Source organism: Poecilia reticulata, chromosome 1, assembly GCF_904066995.2.
Source record: "Poecilia reticulata chromosome 1, P_reticulata-male-v2, whole genome shotgun sequence".
Classification (NCBI taxonomy): domain Eukaryota; kingdom Metazoa; phylum Chordata; class Actinopteri; order Cyprinodontiformes; family Poeciliidae; genus Poecilia; species Poecilia reticulata.
In genome coordinates this window covers 10,279,202-10,297,636 of record NC_088830.1, presented here as the reverse complement: position 1 = coordinate 10,297,636, position 18,435 = coordinate 10,279,202, and the positions used below count along the sequence as shown (strand labels likewise).

The 18,435-nt window shown below is 38.7% G+C and overlaps 1 protein-coding gene across 2 annotated transcripts in view; it reads left to right on the top strand.

The window, feature by feature from the left end:
• The first annotated feature begins 260 nt into the window (after window positions 1-260).
• Window positions 261-18,435, top strand: part of mxi1 (max interactor 1, dimerization protein) — a 40,610-nt gene continuing 22,435 nt past the window's right edge. Inside the window, exons 1-3 of one of the 2 annotated variants that reach the window (XM_008410321.3) lie at window positions 261-712; window positions 3,664-3,766; window positions 12,346-12,375. In XM_008410321.3, coding sequence (XP_008408543.1) covers window positions 487-712; window positions 3,664-3,766; window positions 12,346-12,375 — 359 coding nt within the window. In that variant the 5' untranslated portion in view covers window positions 261-486. Of the gene's footprint in view, window positions 713-3,044; window positions 3,552-3,663; window positions 3,767-12,345; window positions 12,376-18,435 lie in introns of those variants that run through there. The other variant, XM_008410404.3, reaches the window with a different exon arrangement.

The following is an 18,435-nucleotide window of genomic DNA, read 5'->3' as shown; positions in this document are numbered from 1 at the left end:
TAAATTCACACTTTTCCCTCAAACTGTAAAGTCCTTCCTTTTTTAATGGAGGTTGCAATGTAGCATAAATGTTAAACGCTTCATGGTGTTGGGAGAATAAAATGTGCTAATTTCTTCCATGCAACCAAAATAACCACAAAAGCTACTAAACTAAACTGGCTTGTTATTAAGACAGTTTCTTATTAAGACAATTCCAGAGGGCGGGCACAGGGACCATGCGGACTCCTCAGACACCCAGGGGCCGCCCTCCTCCTCTTTCCCATGCACCAGCATCCACTGACATTGGCCACATTAAACACCCTGCATTCATAAAAAACAGAAAGAAAGAAACGAGAAACCATCTAACAAGAGCAACGCCAACTGCTTCCTGCTGCCGCACCGCACTGCTTTCAGCGCTCTGCACGTCGTTAGAAAGCGCTAAAACTCCAGAGAGAGGAAAGAAAGAAAAGAAGAAGAAGAAGAAGAAGCAGAAGATAAGGGGAAAAAATGGCCAAAACTGAGAGGCAAAGACGAAGTTTGAAGAGTGACGACTTCTTCTTTGATTCGGAAGCATCCCTCTTGGATCAGCAAGATTTCGACATGTCCAGCTGCGCTTTCAATGACGTCTTCAACTCCAAAGACTCCCACATGGAGCAGATCACTTTCCTGAAAAACGTTCAGATGCTACTGGATGCTGCAAGGATTGTGGAGAGCGCCGAGCGCAAGGACGGAAGTGAGTTGATTTCTGCTGCTTTTTTTTTTTTTTTAAATCCCTACCTTTACATTTTTCATCTGAATTTCAGGAGGATAAAAACAAACAAACAAAAAATCACCTCATTGTCAACAGTCTCAGACAACAAAGGGCTGAGTTCATGCAACTCGTGCACCACTGTCTGCAATAAGCACAGCCTGGGGCAGGTTTGCACGGACAATACGTGCGATTTAATCTTTGCGTTAGAAAAAGAGGGGAGAAGGGGGGAGAAAAAAAAGCGTGCTTTGATTCATGTTTAAACTGTTTCTGTGTGTTATCCGCAGCAGGCATCGTCGCTGCGTGCCTCTGCAACTCTGAAAAAAAAACAGGGATCAGTCATTTTCCCTGCAGCACAGTTAAAGCACAACATAGACCCCGATGATGTTTAGGTGTGTATGAATGTTCTAATAAAATCTGATCACATTGCGGCGTCCTCCCGGGCTCACTTTAGGATGATGTCATTGTGCCCCGGCAGACTCTATAGGGGGCCATATATGGCAAAAACAATTGTTTTTTGTTGTTGTTGTTTTTTTAATACGCAGTGAATGCAAGTGAGTTTTACAGTACCTGTAATTCTGGGTTTGACGTGTCAGATTCCCCATCTCGGAAGCGTTTATGCAACTATAAATAAGTTATGAGACTTTCTGCATATGGCAAATCTCGAAATGCACGAAGACTCAGGCCTTTATGGTAGTAATCTGGTGGCGTTTAATTAAATAATAATACAGTATGAACAATGCATATTGTAAAATATAATATCATATCCTTATAATCGGGCATGATTTGTTGGACATGCCTTTGCATTTTAGCGCGAGTCTATAAGAGTCGCTTTGCATTCAGCGCAGAAATATTAATAATTCCAGGACTGCGCGCATGAGAAGGCACTTTTTCCCCCACTTGTAACGTGGGAATTTTCATCTCCTCGCTGGATACGGCGCTTCTCTCAATTGTTTGCTTCCTGCTATTTGGGGGCGTGTCGCAGTGCCTTCCACATGGCGCAAATCTCTGCCGCGGTTGGTCAGCTGCGGGTTAAGCCCTCCACGTCCGTCAAAGTCGTCCGCCAATCAGGCTTGTGCTCGTCTATGATGTCACGTGTTGCTGGGCCTGGCTTAAGCCGAGAAAAACACTCCCACCGCCCAGGTGAAGTCTGGGACTTAGAGTTCTTTTTCTTTTAATCCTCGTTGCTCAGTCATAACTCATGCTATTATGTAGGCGTTTCTTTAGATATCGTTTATTACTAATGCAACAACACACCATGATCAGTTTTTCTCTTTGATTTGTAAATATTTTTTTAGATAAATAAGATAAAATTAACCCTTCCAAAAGCAAACTTTCATATCCAAAGGTATAGCATGCCAAAGAGCCGAAATCCAGTAAATAACGTTATGTAATACATGTTTCGTGATATAATTTATAACAAGTGGTGATATTAAAAATAAATAATCTATAATTTAATATGTGGATTTAAGAAAACACATAAATAAATGTCAGAATTGAAATGTAGTTTATAGCTTTGGCAAAGAATAGGTATCCTAACATCTGATTTATTGTGTTGTCTCATCAACACTCACATCTCCTCACTGCAAACTATTTTATGATGCACTGTAGCACATGATTGTGAGAATCATAAAAAAATAATAATTAGGTACCATAAGGAGATTTTAATTATAACTACCATATTTTTCATTTTTCATTAATAAATTCACACATTAAATGCATTTATGATAAATGCCTTAAAATATGTAGAGCTTAATTTATTTTCTCATTTTAATGCATGTATCTCCAATGTTATTTTTATGTATATATGCAACATCCATTTATTTATCAGAATTTGTCGCTTTTGGTGCTCCATACTGTGCTTTTAAATCTTGTTCATAAATTTGATCTTAGTGAAATTGTGATTTACAACAGAACATGATGAAGCATCTAAATTCATTTTCTATTCATTTATTTCAAACAGGTTTTTTTAATCTAGTAAAGTAGTAACATGTGCATACAAAGCCAAGAACAAATTAATTAGTTTACTGGTTTTATGTTTGAAAAAAGAGTAGGTAGAAGTGAATGCTTATTTAATCGTACCCCTTATCTCAAATTGTACTATCAATTTATAATAAAAAATATTTACGATTTTTTTCATTATAAATGTGATAGAAATATATCTAAATACATTTTGTTAATTTTACTCCGAAAAAGTACGACTTGTAACTTCAAACGATAGCTTAAAGCAAATTCACGAAAATACTCAATGTCCCAGAATACACCGCGTTTAAACCAGTCTACCTCACTCAAACCCCTCCTTAGTTCCCGCCTCCCAGCTGAGCGGCTAGGTAAACAAACAGGAGAGGAGAAGAAACGAGCAGCAGACGCTTTGCTGGGTTCTGGCTCATTTAGGGACACTTTTCTATTCACATCTCTTTTTGTAAAAAAAAAAAAAAAAAACAAAAAATGATATCCTGTTTTCTAGAAAAAATATTCCTCTGATACACGGGTACTAACATTTTCTAACAAGATTTAAAAACTGAGGGTTGTTAATAGTAGCTTGCTAGCTCGGAAAGATTGGACTTTTTGTACCATCATTTTTATTAGAGCTCGTAAGAAAAGCTCTCTATAGGCCAGTAAGGTGTCTTTTTTCAGCCAGACCCATTAGATGCAGTACTGTCTTCCGTAAATAAATACATTTTAAAAAGCGACCGAGCGTTCCTGCCGTTTGCGAAGTTCAACGTTAACGGCAGACAGCCTCAGGGAAGAATGACCGATGTCCAGCTATTAAATATCCAGCGGTTATTGGAGGCAGCGGAGTACATAGAAAGAAGAGAGAGAGGTGACATGTGTTAATATATTTTAAACTATCTGTAAAACAGTGTCTGGAGAGCAGGTTTCTGTGTGTGTAGAGCCGCGGCTGTCAGTTGTAACCGTTGGTTTTCTGTCCTCAGAGTGCGAACATGGATATGCTTCGACCTTCCCTTTAAACCAGAGCACAAACTACCAGAGGCAGAGGAAGTTCCGAAATAAAAAGTTCAGCAGCAACCACAACAGGTAAGAATATCATCTCTGTCGGCTCTTTTGGCTCTTTTTTTTTTTCTTCTTCTTCTGGGAAATGTATCGTAGCGCAAAATAAATGTAGAGTAATTACTCATAGGAAGGCACGTGTGTTGTAAGCAGCGTTTCATCAGCTGATTGTCAAACTGTCTTCCTGATCCAGATGAGAGATCTTGATCAAAATGAGTTCAGAAGTAACAATATTGCAGCGTTATTTTAAATAATGTTTAAGTCTTCAGTCATCATTTTAAAAGGACTTTTGTGTATTTTTATTGTATTAATATTAGTGCTCATACATGTTTGGTAGATTACCTGACGTTCTTACTTTCTCTTTCGCCTTAAGTTTCTTTATGGTCACGAGATTTGCTTGTGAAGGACTAACAAGGAAAACGTAACCTTAGATCCAACCACTCTGTACAGCTACCACATACATGCTTAATTATATAGGTGTAATCCTTAAAGTATGATAACATTCAGTTTAAAAATAAAGCAGGAAAGCACCACTAATATGCACTGCTGCAAAAGTATAACAACATAGCACCAGTTACAGCTATAATAATTGAATGTAATAATAATGAATGAATTTAATGCACTTATTACAAAGAATATTATACCTAGAGTTTGAGAAACTTCTGGTTTCTCCGAAACTGTCCTGCCCTTGACTTTATATAGGTAAGATTCCCAGTAAGGTTCTTACTGAGCAGGGATCAGTTTGTGATTAATATGGTATGAACATCTTTTTTTTGTTGTTGTTAGTTTTCCTTTGGTTTCTGTGGCACTAGTGGCCTTTATTCAACAGTAGAAAGGCAGGAAGGAGGGCAGAGAGAAAGGGGAAGACATGTAAAAGAAAAATCAATCTGAAACGAGCACTTTGAATTGCCTTGTTGCTGAAAATGGGCTATATAAACAAAATTACTTTACCTTACCTTACCTTACCTGGAGATAGGACTCTGTAACCTCTATAAAGTGCGCCTGCTCAAACACTGAACCACGTGGAGCCCGCGTGATTATAAAAATCTCATCAGTCAGTCGGCCAAGGATCGGAATCAGGCAGTTTTCCCATGATCATGACATCGAATAGTGACAAATCAGCAAAAACTGAGGTGTTTTCATCACCTCGCTGGAGACAGCGCTTCTCTCAATTGTTTGAGAGAAGGACAGTTTCTGAGAAACCAGAGGTTTCTCAGGCTCTAGGTATAATATTCTTTATGGCCAATAAAAATCACATTGTCATAAACTCATTTACAGTAGCAGGAATAGTCTTAACTCATTTGTTTTTAGTTGTATTAGAATCTACTGACTTCGTTTAACCTGCCAAACTGTTTTTCTTTCATGTATCTTGAAAAGTGAAAAAAAAAAAAAAAAAAAAAAACTGAGTCAGACCTCAAAAGAAACCCTAAATCAGTATCAGCTACATGAAACCTGATTGGTTCATCCTGTCAAAAAATGAATAAATAAAAATAAAACAAAAATGTATAAACTAATAAATCATAAAAGCAAATTATTATTGGAGTCACTGCTAAATAATATCACATATTGCTCAGAACAGTTAAAGTAATCGCTGGTGACATTCATTTACTGTCATTCTAATTTTAATTATGCCCTGCTGTCAAGCTAATGCTAATGTTAGCTGTTAATTACCATCTACTCACCACTGACATAATGTTGCTACTTATGGTGTTAGCTTTAGGGGAAAATTCACAGATTTTTCTTGTTGGGAAGGGTAATTGCTTTCTTTCAGCTAGATAACGTGCTGTGGGCAGTAACATGTAGGGGAGGGGCAGCGCTGAGGATGTTCAAGGCAGAAAGAGAAAACAATGCTTCATTAAAAGGACCTTAAGCTGTCAGCGTAACTCATGCCTAGTTCCAACATTAGCTTCTTCTCCACTCCAAGACATGAACCTGTAGTTGGATGCAGAAAAGGATCTTCCATATCAACTCCTGCCTCCACCACCACTCCTCCTGCTGGCATTACATCCTCTCCTCCTGCTTACATACATACATAACGCTGCCCATTAACAGTCCCACATCAAACACGAGCTCCCCCATCCGATTGCCTTCTGAGCCTTTTAATATTGACGTGAGAACGGGGCCACAAACAGGAGCTGCACGTTACTCGTCACGAGCGCTGAGCGCTGCCTCGCTCTGCATGGCAACAGTCATGATCAGAAGTCAGCGGCCCTATTTATGGCGCTCGGGATGAAAAAAAACCAAACCCAGACATATGTAGGAATGCCTTAACACAATTTGCTCTTTAAGTTGTATTTATTTGGAGCGATTGTGATGAAGTGACAAAATCAGCTGTTGGTGGAAATAAGCAAGCAAAAATGGCGTTCTGCAAAGAGAGGAATACTCTAGAAAATATTCTCCGTGAAGATATTTTTATAGGTCACTCTAGATCAACTTGCTTTCTACCTAATACCATTTAGAGTTGCATATTGGGATGGAGCTCGCTTTATTCCTGTTTAGAGTTCCACAGTAGGGCTGCAGATTACAATTATTTTTAGTAATCAATTCTGACGATTAATCGATTAATCAGATAAAAAATGTGACACATTCTGCAGGATTTTCATTTAACCCCTTAAGCTTTTTTACACAATATTAGAAATACACAAAAAATGCAAATAAGCAAACAATTCAATTACCTTTTTAGATAAGAAGATAAAAATGTTATTGCCTGAAATGCTATTTCTTTTAATGATTGCTTGATCATTTGTAGCAAAGGATGCATCTGCAGCTAAAAAATACTGCCTACTAATCTGTTGATCATCTTTTGCAATAATAAATGAATAGCAAAAGGAGATTTTTTTTATACAATTTGAACCAGGTGAAGCTCGAGGACTTCAAGGTAAAATATTTGCATCGTAAATGAAAGACTTGCACAGTTTCGACTTAATTACTGCTCTGACTGTGTTTTTCTTTCAGCAAATGGCCTCTTTTAGGGTCTGAACTCTCCAGGTCACAATTAATCGATTACTAAATTAGTTGATGATTATTTCAATATTCGATCAATCACAATTAGTTCGATCAATCATCAAAGCCCGACTTCAAACTGCAGAAGTGCCTCCCATTAAATCGAATTGGGATTGTCTCCGCAAGCGAACCATAATTTCATGACTGCTGACGGATAGAGGGAGTAACACTTGCTCACCTTGTTAGGATGCAACGCTGCGCTCTGAAAACTCATTCCCTGACCTCCGTGTGGACACTGTTTTAACACTGGATAGATCACTCACAGCCTGCACGTGTCAACAGAAGGACAGTGGAAATGCCCTTTGTCCTTGACCTGACTCATCATGGCTGTTTTGTATATAAATAGCAAAGAGAATGTATGTTTATTTCACTGATGACCTGTAGCTGTGATGGACCGTCATAATATAGCTACACCTCATTCTTCAAAGTATTGTTTCTTCCTCCCCTTAAGCAATAGTAAGGTTAAGTTGTCCTCTTGGAGAGGTTGATAGCGTACACTTTAGGGCGGAAACAGTTGCAATGAATCGACTATTGAAATAATCGTCAACTGATTTAGCAATCGATTGATCGTTAGCTGGAGCATACATACTCAAAAAAGGCAATTTGCTGACAAAAACAACACGATCAGAGCAGTACTTGTTCAAAAATGTATATATTTTGCATTTTAGATAAAAAAAAACAACATTTGTCTGTATATATTTTCTGCCTAAACTCATTGATTTCCCTAGTTTAAGCTGCACCTGGTTCAAGTTCCGTAAAATTGTCTTATTAAGCACCCTTTGCTGTGCAATTATTAATTTGTTAATTGAAAAAAATAGAACAGCCCTATGCTGTTTTGGTGTTAAGTGATGCAGAAAGGGCTTATTTCAGTATTTATTTTATATTTATTTAGCTAGTTGCATCCTTTGCTACAAATAATCATGCTAAAGGCATGCTATTTTGTCACATTTTAAGCATTAAAATGTTTATTTTCTCATTTAAATAAAGGAATTGAGTGATTTACTTGTCTGAATTTCTTACATACTTGTAAAATTCTATAAAAACCATGCTTAAGTGGTGAATGAAAAAGCAGCAGAAGGTGTCATTTTTCTTACTCGATGACTTGATTAAGCGTCAGAATAACTGATTACTCAAACGATTGTGAGCTGCAGCTCTAAATGTTCTTTCTAAAACGTACCTTAAAATTCAAATTCATCTTGCACGTTTTGTTTGCTCTCCAGTTTGCAGCTGCCTCCTCGGTAGCGGGTTGAGGCTTAAAGCCACAGGCTTATCTGACTCTGTCCTCTCTCGCCTGCCGTTTATAGCAGGGATGCTTTATCTCGCTGACCCACTCTGCGGGCGTGCGCACCCGCACACATGCACGCACACTTACAAGACCGAAGGAGGACGCCTGGTGCTGTTATGTCTGGCCTTGAGCCACTTTATAATCTCTGCTGCATTTGTTGTCATGCACTGGAGATTCAGATATTGTCAGTCAGGATGCAGGAAAATGGCTTCTGATTATAAATCCCTGTGAGAAAGTAATCTAACTTTGATTGTTTTTCTTTAAATAAGAGGCCACACTAAGATATGCTGTGGCGGTCTTTGTTGGATGATTTTTGGAGTTTTGTGTCAGGACTGGTTGGTCAGACACGAGTGACTAAAGTTATGTAAATAGATTTTTGCAGTGGATATTAACGGGTGAGTATTAGGGCCAGGCTGAGGAAAAAAATAAAACTAAATCACAAGAAAAGTTATAAAATATTAAGAAAAAAACATCATAAGGGAATAAACTCATAGTATTACGAGAATACAGTCACAATAATATAAGAATAAAGTCGTAATTGTACAAAAATTAAGTCACAATGCCACCAGGATAAAGACGCAATAATGCAGAATAAAGTGGTACGACAAAACAAAATGATTTTATGGGAATAGCGTTGTTCTAATATGAGAAAAAAGATGTAATGATAAGATAATAAATTCATAGTGTTACCAGAAAGCACAAGTCATACTTTTATGAGATTAAGTTGTAATAACACAAGGAAAAAAAATTGTATGGCAATGAAGACTAAGTAATATGAGAAAAAGCTTATAGTATTACCAGAATAAAGTCGTAATGAAGTAGTAATTTTATAATAGCTCCTACACAAAAACTAATAAGAAGTTAAAATATGAAAAGTTGAGCATCCTGTAAAGTTATACTTTTGGTATCAGTTTTACAAATTGGACATATTTAATTTTTTAACACATAAGCATCAAATTATTATCAGCAGCAGGACATTAAAGCAAATCACTGTCTATTTGGAAGAAAGAATGATGAAAATGATGAACTGGTCAAATCAGATCTTGATAACTATCAAGCAAAATTATGTCTTTATCTTACCAGTTCTAGGATTTTATTCCCGTAATATTGAAAAAACAAACTCTTAGTCTGGCCCCAATTCTCCGTCGTACAAGTTATTTCTAGCATAATTTTCAGTTTGCATAAGCGTCCTGTTTTGATGAATGTTTTAACGGAGTGGAAGCTACTCTCCTTGACATGCTGTAATTGCTCCCATAATGTGTTTATGTCCTGTGAAAACGCTGCTCTTTATTCCTAAAAGAGCAATAATGAGCTGAAAACAAACACATTTCTTTTTGTGAAAAAACAAGTTTTAATTGTCCTGCTAAAATGGGATTAGGGCTACTAAGCGACCCGAATGTTGCTGACAACTATTGACGCAAATGATGAAAAAAAAAATTAACACACTCATTCATTCATCTTCCGTTTGGCGGACTCACAGATAGAGTCCAGGGACCAGGTTCTGGAGACCTGGTCCCTTTTTAAAAGTGGAATTTTTCTGAAAACGTTTGGCAAGCTTAACTTATTTTTGATTGTGATGTGTTTGACTGAATGTCTTGTAGATGGGAGTTTCCAAGCATGACCACTGAAATATAGTTGATGCAAATGGAAACCTTTAGTTCAGGTACTTAAGAGAGTTTCAGGTAAACAACAATTAGCAGCTTATCAGTGACTAATGTATGTTGCCGCTCCTTTTATTTGTCGTAAATGTTGACGTGTGCAGTCTGTTGTCACTTGAGCACAATAGTAACTATAGAGGCCTTATTATTCTATTGTAAAGAGAAGGAAAATATTTCACTCTGACCTTTTTTTTTTTTTAAATATGTGTAACATTACAGCTTCAAACATCTATGGTTGTTTTTGAGGATTCTCTGCGATAGAAGACCAACACAAAGCAGTGAATTACCGTTATATTTCAGAAAAAACAATTTGTGGTTTGTGAAATAATTTTGCAAACTAAAATCTGAGTGTCCTGCCTTAGTGTTTAAGCACTTTTGGCTGAAAGACTTTCGAGGCGTGTTTCCACCTGATTTGCACATCCAGAGACTTATCATCCGCCTCGCCCCAAGCTGAATTTTTCTTCCCATGAACTCTGAACAGCTTTAGAAACCTTTCTTTGGTTTTCTTCTTGACGTGCTTCCATACATACTCGATTTGTGAAGGACAACAATTTCAAGATGTCTGCAGCTCCTGAGTTACAACAAGGCCTCTTGGCTGCTTCTCTTTCCTGACCTGTGCGGATGGGTGCCTGGTTCAGAATTGTGAAGGAAAGTGAAAAAAGTTCAATTCAATTCAAATCTAAAATACTTTATTTATCCTGTAGAGAAATTAAATGTTGCATCTCATGTCGACTCAATGAGTCGTTGTGGATGCTGAGGGAAGGAAGGATCTCCAGTATCAGTCAGTCTTGCAGTGATTCTGAAGACGCTTTTAACTACATACTTGGCTATATGACTGTCATGACATGCTAACAAATCAATTTCCACAGCAATGAGTCTTAGATGACACATCCAGTTGTTTCCAAGCACTACTACTCCACCTCATTTGCTTTTGCCGCTCTTCTCTAAATTCCTGACTGGCTGTATGTTTAGACATCCGGACAGAGACGTCAGAGTCGAGGATATAATCCTCGCCCGTTGGATGGAAGACATTAGGGCTGCAACCGATGATTATTTTTAGCAATCAATTATGCTATAGAATATTCTGACAATTAATTTATTAATTGGATAAAAATATTGGCACATTTTGCAGGCTTTTCATTTAACACAGCATTAGAGATGCATTAAAAGATACAAATAAAAAACTATTAAACTACATTTATAAATAAGAAAAAAAATGCGGTAACGAAGCAGTCCTTTAGTGTATGACTGAACATATTTATAGACAAAGAAGGTTTTCTTCTTAAATGCAAAAAGTATATATTTTCATGCGGTTTTGTCTAAATTACTGCACTGACTGTGTTGTTCTTTCAGCAAATAGCCGTTTTTAGAGTCTGTATACTCCAGTTGACAATCAATGAGTAAATTTGGTGGTGATTATTGCTGTAATCGATTAATCACGATAGTTTCAGTCCTAGAAAAGATGGTTTGAACTTCCTTCTCCTTCCTTATACTTCGTGACCTGCATCCATGAAGCCTCACTTTAAACTCCTGTGGCATTTGGGGTCATAGTTCAAGGATTATTTGAGGCTATTTGAGATTCTAATCAGCTGCTCCCAGTTGTAAAAACAAATCCTTGTTGCCACCGTTACGCATCATAACCAGTGTACAAAAGTAAAAAAAAAAACATGAACCCGAGCCTCATTCAGAGAAGGCAGGATGTAGTTTCTGTGTTGGGGGGGGGGGGAGGTTGGGGGGGACTTGGCCATTTAGGAATCAGGAGGAGGCCTGGACTCCTTTCAGTTTGTTTCCATACAAAGACACTCTCAGGCATCAGCTGATTCACTTCGCATTATTAACAGGGGACTGAGCCTGGATGCTGCTGTGTGTGTGTGTGTACAGCTGCCCACATGCACACACACTCTAATGCTCTACTCAGAGGAAACATAAGTGCCTTCAATGTCACACTCGTCCTCAAAGAGCTCTGTTGTGCGTTGTTCAGTAAGAGGCTTTATGATGCTGCAGTGAATGCCTGGATGTCATGTTAATATTTGCTCATGTAAGGTCTCCTGTATGCTGGATTTATTAGTGTCTTGAACAGTTTTCACGTCCCAAATCTGAGCCTGTGTTTGTCGACCTCGTATACCTATTCTCAGATTACAAGTAGATGTTCTTTTGCATACTTTCCTGATTAAAGTCTTGAGACCAGAGGGAAAAGTCACATGTGTTTTCACTTTGCGCTGCTGGATCGTAACGAGGTTGTAAGTTGAGCCTCAGAATAGAAGAAGAAATGGTAGGAAGAAACAGAACAAATAACAGACACCCCACCGGATGCTTTCACTCAGAGCCATTTACTTTTTGTGACCCTGTGTATCTTTTAAGAAATATAAAATAACTACTATTGTGTCAAACCTGTACAGCATTGGCTCAGCAACCTCCCATGTTCTAAGACATAATGGCTTGTTTTTTTTGTCCTGTCTTTATCTTTTTTGAATTTTGAAACTGCCCTTGTAATCTTTTCATGCAAAATGTCAATGCTTTATAACTTCCTTTCTCCCTTGCTCTTAAGATTTTGTTCAGGACTGTATTAGGTTATTTCAGAAAATGTAACGTCTGTATTTCACTCTTTGCTTGTGTAGAACTCGCCACTTATGTTTTCTTTCTTTATGTTTTTTCTGTAGGTCGACACACAATGAACTGGAAAAAAACAGGTGAGTTGGCAATTCCAGTCACATGCTGGCACACCCTTCCTTTATGGGAAAACAAGTTCAATTGGTTTCGCTTTCACTTTGGTAGAAAACAAGTTTGGTACTTTTTTTAAAGTAATCTCTTCCTCTTCAGCTAACACTGACACATTCCCAGACAGTTTCCAGGAATTCACCTCCATACAGTAAAATGGTGCGGTTTCTGAAGTTTGTGTTGTTTTCTCTGTTGCTCTCCAAATAAGCTCAAAGGTTGGAATAAGTAGTGATGAGAAGCACAACAACAATAATTGTTTCCATCATCCCATCAGTTTGTATTTTGAAGCAAATACGAACTCCCTTCGGGTAAAGAGAAGTGACTTTGCCGTCCATTGCTGTTGTTTGCAGCTGTCCCAGAAACATTTATTAATTTTTTGTATGCGAAATATGTTTGACTGTCATGTCCTTTGGGCCTAGTGTAAGTATAGTTCTTGCTCTTTTTTCAAAAACTCACATGTGGTGGTGCAGGGGCAAAGCACAACCCATGTATTGAGGCCTTAGTCCTCATGCCGGTGGTCACAGGCTCGATTCCCGGCCTGGTGACATTTGCCGCATGTCTTCCCCGTCTTTCCTGTCAAACTACTTTCAAATAAAGGCCACTAGAGCCAACAAAATCTAAAAAAAAATAAAAAATACTCACATTTGACCCTGTTTTTAAATAAAATCTGTTTAATGTATGTTTTCCCCCAGTTTGTATTTTGAATGCTACCTGGAGGGTACAGCAAGTCTGTACAGTAAGTGCTAAGGCTGCCTGTCTTCGTATTTTAGGGCTTTGACATGTGATCAGAAACATGCAAGAAAATAAATGTAAACTGAAAGCCTGTGATGATTTTTAAATTTTTTATCACGCTGAAGTTTTTATTGATTGGTAGAGAATGTTGGCACTACAGAAAAGTCAACTCTTTATCTAAAGTAATGAATGTATGGTGGTTTCCAAGCTTGTATGTTGTTCTAGAAAGCTTATCTTGGGCGCTTGTAATGATTTCTATCTGCAGGGTGAGGAAGTGACTTTTCAGATACTGGTTTGTGATTTTTCTTTTCTTTTCTTTTTTTTTTTACCCACCTATCCTTTGAAGAAACTAAGAAAAGCCCTAATCAGATCAAGATTGCCACCCACATACAGTGTTTACGCTCTGTGACTCTGCAGGTTTCAAGAGTCAACCTGTAAAGGGTTCCCTTTGACTCTATAAATAGGAGCAGCTTAGGAGCAGCTAGACCTAAAGTATTTATTGCAAACAGAAACAAGCCTTACTTGTATTTCATTCTGTCAGTGTGTGGGTTGCATTGAAGAGACGTAGGAGGATGAATCAATTCAGAGTAATTAGATATCACCTCAGCTTTTTTTTTTTCTTTTCTTCTTTCTCTCACCACACTCCCTGGCAACTTCCTCTGAAAGGATGAGAACATTGGAAGGAGATTCAGTGGGTTAAATATAGATGAGAGTTGATGTGTCATTTTGGTGCTCACATGCACAAGCCAGGCTTTTCGAACTGACTGGCCTTGGCAGATTGCAGCGTCTGCGCAGGCCTGCGTTTTACAGTGTTCCTGCCTACACAAATGCATTCTGATAATAGCGTCGGCTCATTTGTGTGTTCACTGTACGGAGACGGTTTTGGAGACTCTCGATGCTTATCTGTGTTGTGCGCCGTGCTTCGATGGCCATTTATGGAATGTAACCACTTCTGCCAATCAGGACAGGCCGTGGCAAAGCCTGTAGATGGAGGAAAGCAGAATCATTGTGGGTTTTCCGTCATTGCTGACAAAGCACCAAGCTACAGTCTGAAAGAGGTTATTAGCAATTATGTCACTGTCATTAAGCCCAAACTTAATGACAGTCACGCCTATGAGAAATGGATGCGACTTTCTGCTTGGCACTTTGCCAATTCCCACACTGACACCATATACTCAACACAGTGAATATTATATTACAGCTTAGTAATTCATATTTCCACGAGGAAAGAAAATACGGATAAGAAGGCTATTGTTAATCCATCTTTCAGAAGCACATTTAAAGTCAAACATTTATAATCCTCTTTCTTTGCCAGCAGCTAATCCAATTCCCCTACAGCGTGTGCCTGGCTGTAAGTTACACGTATCAGGCGTAGTTGTTCACCCAAGTGTGTCTGGCTTATGCCATGATTCTCCACCCTCTGCTGCAGCAGCACCACCAGCAGCTTTTGATCCATCTTGAGACCTAACCACAGCATTTTCCAACATTTATCAAGCCCGTGTATCGGCAGACGGCGAGATGATCTGCCTTGCATGACTAGCACAGGTGTTGATAACCTCTGCAGTGCGCAGACTTGCCGAGACGGTGGCGACGGCTAAAGGGCACCGAAAGAGAGGGAAAAAAACCACAAACACATTCCAAATACTTGGAAGGAGATAACTTGCTCTGCTCACTCAATGCTTTGATCTTGTTCCCCATAGCAACCTTGTTCAACTTCCAGATGTCACCAAAGTATGCAGCTTCGGTAGAGTTAATAAGAAAAGGACATGAGCCCTGTGTTTTCACTACTTTGATCACATGGATTTTCTTTTAAACGTGACAAACTGTTGGATGATCATTCACATCTCATCTTTATGGCTTCAGTTCATCTTTAGGTTTTTTGTACTATTTTGAGGATAATACTTTTGATTCCAAATGCGGAGGCACAATTGCTAAGAAGCCATAGTGCGTTTAGACTAAACGGGACTTGAGTGTTAGGGGCGACTGGATTACATGCAAAGTCGATGGTGGTCACACATTTAGGGCACGTCGAGAAGCCTTGCGGTGTGTTTAGCACTGCGCGTTTCAGATCTCGAGCCTTTAATGCATGTACAACGCATCCAAAGCAGCAGACTTTAAGACTTGGAAAAATCTTGGAAAATCTTGTGTCCTGGCAAGAAATGCAGGCACCATTGTGAGTCATCAAACTGGGTTTGGGTGAGACTAAGATGACACCGAAAGCGACCCTTATCAACGCACAGCACCTGGAGTAGGTTGTGGAACTCAACAAACTCAGAACTTTGAATTATCCGGTAGATCCAGACACAGACCAGAGCTGCTTGATGACGATGTTCTCTTGCTTCAGTAAATAAAGCCAAGTCCTTCTCAGTTTCTTCTGCCATTGTACAAAGAGACCAGCAGAGGACAAGAAATGTCAAGAGGCTCCTCCCAGTCGCTCTAAATGCGCGTCTGAGCAAAGTGTGGAAAGACACGCATCTAGAGTAATCCTGACGCTTGAAATCAAGCGTCCAACTTGAGGCTTTTGACACCTTTTTGACATGAAACACATTCGGTCTGAACGCAGCATTTCTCATTTACTGAAACTTCTTTCATTTCAATGCAAAAACTATAAATTCCAGCATTAACAACATTCCTTTTGGTAGATGTTACTATGGCATTCCCAATTACAAGAAACTATTCTATTACCAAGTTTGCTCCCTACAAATTTGGAAAGACTTGGTAAATTTAATTGTGTCTAGGTCTTCCAGAGCTCTCTGAAATATATTGACATCAAGTAAGCGCAAAAGTTTATTTTGCTGCATACACACACGTGTATTATTGTCTTGCACTGTTTTTGTCCAGCGGACAAAATTTGGGGCATTAACTGTTTGCTTGGGTATTCTTGAACTCCTCCAGAGTTGGAGGGATTGATTCAAGTCCAATTGGACAACTAACGATCAGTACAATGAGTTCAGTTTCTAATGACTGTACACTTGAAGTTTCTACTGGGCTGATGAAAGGATTTTTGTAATTCATGTAAAATGACTAAGAATTTCCATTGAGGTATTATGAAATATACATATCTCAGTTCCCATCTCTCAGCACATGATTTGCACTGTTAATCCTTCAATTTCTTGTTGTTCAAAGCTTCTACATCTGCTCATTAATATTTTATAGCCATGGTGTTTTGCCTGTTCCTTCAAATAGAATTGTATTTTTCAAATGCCAGATGAGAAGGACTTTATACATTAATTTTTCATAACCAGTGGACCACAAACTCACAAGCATTCTTCCAGCCATGAGCTTTGGTGAGCATTCAAACATGATGTTCCTTAAAGAAAGGAAACCTCTTTTAGCAATCTCTCAGTTCTCTTCCCACTGAGCACAACCTATTCTCAGGCTCCCCTGCAGGGCCTAAAACAGAACCTGTTTGTTCTGACCAACGTGACAACTTGTAAGCTTTTCTTGCCTTAGAAAAGCAGCTTAAGGGACCTGATCTTTGGTCTACTGAGTCCAGCTTGAGAGAACACACGTGCCGGGGAGTTTTTTTTTAACCGCCTTCTCTCCGAGGCCATCCGTTTCGTGTTGTCAATGGTCTCTCTTGGCTCTGGCTTACCTAACGATGGTCCCAGAGGACAAGGAAGTAATTGACAGGGTAATGAGATGAGCCGGGTAATCGGTCAAACAAACCTGACTAAGGGACACCTTGAGTAGCACGCAAGGCTAATCCGTACTCCAGATTTGTGTACAGCAAGCCTTTTTGTACTATTATTACCGAAGTGGGATGTTCTCACCTGCCACTACAGTTGGAGGATGGAAATAGCTCGAAGTCTTAAGATCCCTAATGAGGAAGTTACATTGTGCTGTCGTAAAGCTTATGTTTCTTGTTTGCACAACGCCCACACTTGGACTTACTTGGAGACGAGCCATAAACATTAAATTTTACATGTATCATAATTTTGAGGTCTATCATTCACTGTATGTTCTGCTGAGTTTTTGTTTTGCTCCCATACAGCCTTTTTACAATGTAGCTTTTACTTCTGTTTTCTGGTTATCAAGGGTGTAGCTGTCACTGTAAAACAAGTAAACTGCAATCAAGCAAAACTGGGGAGGAAGTCCCTAAAATTTACACATCTGAAATAACTTAAATTTATATGAAAGAGTTACTCAAAGGGACATAACAATAAAATGTCAGCAAAATTATACTACTGCTGCATCATGGAGAAGGAAAACTTCTTTTAAGCTGGGACAGAAAGCCGGGCAAAGTTGATGGGAAGTTGGTTGGAGCTAAATTGAGAGTAGTCCTGGAAGAAAAACTGTGGGAGGCTGCAAAAGGCTTAAGACTAAGGGTGGGTAATACTTATCACAATATTCTGTTACTGTAAAGCTGTGACTGCATGACACAACATTCGTAGTACCACAAACACAAATACTGCTCTGGAAACCATACCCATTTGTAATGCGCTTATTTAGGATACCAGTCACATAAAGAAGTGTGTGACTTGTGTCACTAAACTGCACATGTTAACTACTTTTAATCACATCTTCAAATATATTTGTCTCATTAAAAACACTGTTGAGTAAACAATAAAAATAGCAATCCCGACAATATGAACAGTTTAAAAAAAAGAAAAATTAATTGGAATTTATCATCAAATCAAAAATCTTGTCATGACAAGAAACTGAGCACTATAAATGATAAACTGTGATAAATGCCCACCCCTATGAGACCAGGGTACAGATTCATGTTTTTCTAGCCGGACGTCCCTAAGCATACAACCAGAGATCAAAGAATGTTCATCTGTTAGAATGGTCCAGTCAAAGTCCAGACCTGTGCAACTGAGAACATGAGGAAAGACTTGAAAATAGACGTTCACAGACGTCTTTTTCAAACCATTCAGTTTCATCAAACTTAGTCTGTAGATGTGAAACAAAGATACAGACCTGCCCCAAAAGACTGCAGATGCAATTGCAAGGGAAAGCTGTGCCTCAGAGTGACCTAAATGCAAATCACGTTTTTTAGACTTTTAATTCTATAAACATTTAAAAGAATGCAACACATACCTTCCCATTTACAATTGTGCACTGGTTTGTGTCGGATCTTTCAAATAAAGTCCCAATGAACAACATAAAGTTTGTCGTTTTAACATGTCAAAATGCGAACCAGTGCGAATGGTGTGCATACTTTTGCAAAGTTTCGGAAAACACAGCCTCCTAGTTAAGCCGTTATTTTTTCCACACACTACACCACATTACACTGAAGAGTGGAGTAACTGTTTGATTTGCTAAAGGTGTATTGGCATATGGGCTCAGTCTGCTGT